Source organism: Primulina tabacum, chromosome 10 (assembly GCF_025594145.1).
Source record: "Primulina tabacum isolate GXHZ01 chromosome 10, ASM2559414v2, whole genome shotgun sequence".
In the NCBI taxonomy this organism is placed as follows: domain Eukaryota; kingdom Viridiplantae; phylum Streptophyta; class Magnoliopsida; order Lamiales; family Gesneriaceae; genus Primulina; species Primulina tabacum.
Genome location: NC_134559.1, coordinates 20,792,925 through 20,796,486, shown reverse-complemented (window position 1 = coordinate 20,796,486; position 3,562 = coordinate 20,792,925). Strand labels below are relative to the sequence as shown.

The 3,562-nt window shown below is 39.2% G+C and overlaps 1 protein-coding gene across 1 annotated transcript; it reads right to left on the bottom strand.

The window, feature by feature from the left end:
• Nucleotides 1-204: 204 nt before the first annotated feature.
• LOC142505361 (uncharacterized) lies at nucleotides 205-2,589 on the bottom strand. The gene is made up of 4 exons (XM_075618326.1): nucleotides 2,075-2,589; nucleotides 1,657-1,989; nucleotides 1,289-1,565; nucleotides 205-1,034 (listed from the first exon to the last, which is right to left on the bottom strand). Exons 1-4 carry the CDS (start codon nucleotides 2,330-2,332, stop codon nucleotides 811-813), a joined length of 1,092 nt encoding a protein of 363 aa, XP_075474441.1. The 5' UTR covers nucleotides 2,333-2,589; the 3' UTR covers nucleotides 205-810.
• Nucleotides 2,590-3,562: the final 973 nt, after the last annotated feature.

The window sequence follows — 3,562 nt, the reverse complement described above, 5'->3', positions numbered from 1 at the left end:
GTAAAGAGGAATCGATGAACATACACACAATGGTAAAAAAGACAGCCTGCCAAATCATGTGAAAGAAGGCTCGAAGCACAAAACATCCATGCAAATGCTTTTGCTCCCCAATGCTTTGACCACACACTTTTCTTAATCTCAAAGTATATTAATGAATCAATTAATTAATGATAATAAAATAAACACAACTAAATTACACGACAATTAATAAAATAATAAATAATCGATTCTTCTTTCTCGTTATTGATAATACAAATCACTACAAACCAACCGTAGTTCACACAAACAAGACATAAAATAAAACTAGAGCCAAAAAGGAAGACCAGGCTGGAGCTTCGACCAAAACACCACTCCAACCCCACTACTGATAAAAACCTCTCCTATTTTTATTATTGTAATATAGTTATATTTTCGATCCATTTCCCATCGAGGGATAAAAGAACAATCTGTCTTCAAACCACTTCCTTGTACCTCGAGCCAAACGACAACGACAATCCCCTGTGTTCTTTAATCTTCGAGACTGACAATGTTAATATATTTTATTTGGGTGATACTAAAAAGGGGGAAAAAAAACCAGACAACCATTTTCTTCAAGCCAATTTCTTGGTGTAGTAATCTTCATCGACGCCTAATTAACTGCTGATTTCACTGTTGTCCCTATAATGCTGCTATACTCTACTATCCCTGATAATCTGTCACAGAAACGAGAAACTAATCCTATATAATTAATCATCGAACGAACTTAAGTCCTTCGGCACGAACCAACCGTCGTTTTGGTAAAAGGGTATGTGGATTCGAGTTCCGGAAGTGTTAATAAGTCCACTCTTGGGGGAGACAGAATTCTTGGTTCACGACCGGCTGTGGGATAAGATTTCTCCCCTGTTGAGCCATCCTGGTGCTATTTTTGCGCTTGAAACCTGTGTCTGCATTGAACAGAACGCCTCTAGACTTGGCCTGAGCCGAGGCGTCGATGGAGCCAAGATTCAGATTCAAGGCATGGACCACTCTATCTGGTAGCAAAACTGTGGAACCTGCTGTATTTTGGAAGAAAAATCGTCACGTGTCAGCGTATTCGAACAGAAAATGGAAGTCCCCTCAATTAATGTCTTGGAAACAAAAAGAAACTGGGCATTGCAGATCTATAACCAAAAAAGGAAGCTGAACAGTAAGAATAAATTAAGGCAGCTACCCAACGATACATGTGAGCAGCAGTAAAGCAATCTAATGGCGTGATGCTGGCAATAATGGAAACATAAATGCTGGAACAAGAATATGTTCGGTTTATAACCTGGTTTCTTGTTTGTATCCGGAGATTTGGTTCCATATCCTCTGGGCAAGAAAACACCGGTGCCTGTACGCTCTTTTTTGGCTCCATTTTCGGCGAGGAAAACTGCCCTCATCCCTGAACTGGACATCTGCTGCGGTTGACGTTGAGCCTGTAGCAGAGTGGGCCAAGCTGCCTCTGATAATCCTTGAGTTTCTTCAACTCCTCCAATTCTCCCTCCATTCTGAAACTGGTTTACCCTCTGCCCATGTCCCCAGATTTCATTTTTCAGCTGCTGAAACTGAACAAAGGTTGGAAAACTTCAAGGCACGCACTTAAAAAGGGAAAACTTGTAATTTGGAAGAGAAAAAAAAAAAAAAAAAAAAACTAACCTGGATTGTTTGCATTTTCTGGTAGGATAACTGTTCTTGGGTTTTATGATTAGGGTAAAATCCGGAGGTCTGGCATCGGTTGACTTGGGAAACGGTAAGAGGGGAAGGCTTCAGCGGCGGATGAGTCATCTTCGGTTGATAACACGCCGCCGCCGCTTCATTCATCCGCAGCCTCGCAACCTTCTCCGCGGCCTCGTAGAATAAACCCCAACTCACCGCGATTCCGTAATGCGGAGGCGAAGAAACCTGCGAAACGGATTTTGGGCTGCCCGGACTGGCAACTGGTTTACACCCACACAGAGTTGATTGTGGTGAACCAGAAACCTTCCATCCCTGTAACAAACCATACAAAAATGAATCAAGAAAACATTCAAAAACAAAGGTGACGTAAAATTTACAAGAACAGACATACACGTACCTTCGTTGAGTCATTCAGAGTAGAATAATTCATCTTCTGAGTTAAAAAGCTAATAAAATCATCCTCGTCGCTCTCGGTTTCGGTCGAACCTGTAACCGAGTACACGGGGGAGCTCAGATCTGAGTGTAAGCCAAACGAGCTCCCGAACCCACAAGAAAAATCACCACCTTCCTTCTTCTGGAAGTCCATCAGCAAGTCATCATCAGTCAGAAACTCCGAAGGGAGCCAGAACTCTCCGTCATCCAATTCTTGCGCCATTAACACTCGAACAGACGAACTATTCCTTCTCCTTAACAACAAACCTGAAAACAATTAAGGCGGGTAACACCAGAAGGTAATAAATACCGGGGTGTTGCTGCTGCGTGAAGGTTTAATTATGGCCAGAACTCAAATGGCTGAAAAACACTCAGGGCCCAGCAGAGCAAAAAAGAGAGAGAGAGAGAGAACAGAAATAAATCAAAGATTTTGGGGGGACAAGAGAGAAAGAGAGTGGCGTGGTAAAGATTGGAGAGAAGGCGGAAGAGGGATTTTATAGCAAGGAGAAACCCTAGATGTGGAGGTATCGCAGGCGCGGTGGTGGGAGGTGGAGAACACGCACGGCGGTGGGAGAATTCATTTTTAAAAAAATTTAAAAAGTGGGGGGAAGACTTGTAGCCAGGTAAGAAGCGTAGGGTGGGGTGGGTCCGGTTCTGACAAGCTCACTCGGTTAGCATGTGAGCCGATTGTGGGGTCCGCTTAAATTCAGTTCACCCCTTTTGTCTCTTTTTATTAATTACTCGTTACTAATTATATCAATATACCGTTCTATAATGGTATAATATTTTTTATAATTTATTTGATTTATATTTAAATGAAAATCAAAATATAATTAAATAAAAAAAAATATAGATTATACTAATTTTGATAGAAACAATTTTGATGAATTTATTCATAATTGAGGAGTAAAAATAGATATACATATTTTGATGTTTGGATGATTTCTATCAAATCTTCAACTTTAATAAAATATAATATATATTATACAACCCAAATTATTTTTCAGATCACGTAAGTGGGTTGGTTAAAGTCTATAGATATATAAGTGAACAGTTCGTGTAAAATTTGATTCGAACTTAATTTGATCGAGCTCAATTTGAGTCTAGTAGCTACAATGTTTTTGTCGGGATTTCTGTTTAACATAAACTATAAAAAAAAATATGTGTATCAGATATAAATGTTGTCTCATATTGTAATGTCCGAAAAACTAAACATACGTAAAGTACATGCATGTGAATTACTTGAATTGCTTAATGTTTTTATTTAATTGATTTTAAATGGTTACTTGATGCATATTATATGATTAAAGGTATGATTGCATGATTAAATGATTATATGGCATGTTTTCATTAAATTGAAGGATTTTACCAGAATATTCGATAATAGGCAGGGGAAAGGAGACCGTGGACGACCAAGACAAGAATTTTTATTATTTATTAAATATTCTCGAGA

Excerpts from the sequence above, each read along its gene's own strand:
- LOC142505361 (XM_075618326.1), bottom strand. The coding sequence starts at position 2,332 with ATGGCGCAAGAATTGGATGACGGAGAGTTCTGGCTCCCTTCGGAGTTT. Across the intron at positions 1,990-2,074 it reads CTCTGAATGACTCAACGAAG|GGATGGAAGGTTTCTGGTTC; the intron begins GTACGTGTATGT and ends GGTTTGTTACAG. Across the intron at positions 1,035-1,288 it reads GGATACAAACAAGAAACCAG|CAGGTTCCACAGTTTTGCTA; the intron begins GTTATAAACCGA and ends TCCAAAATACAG.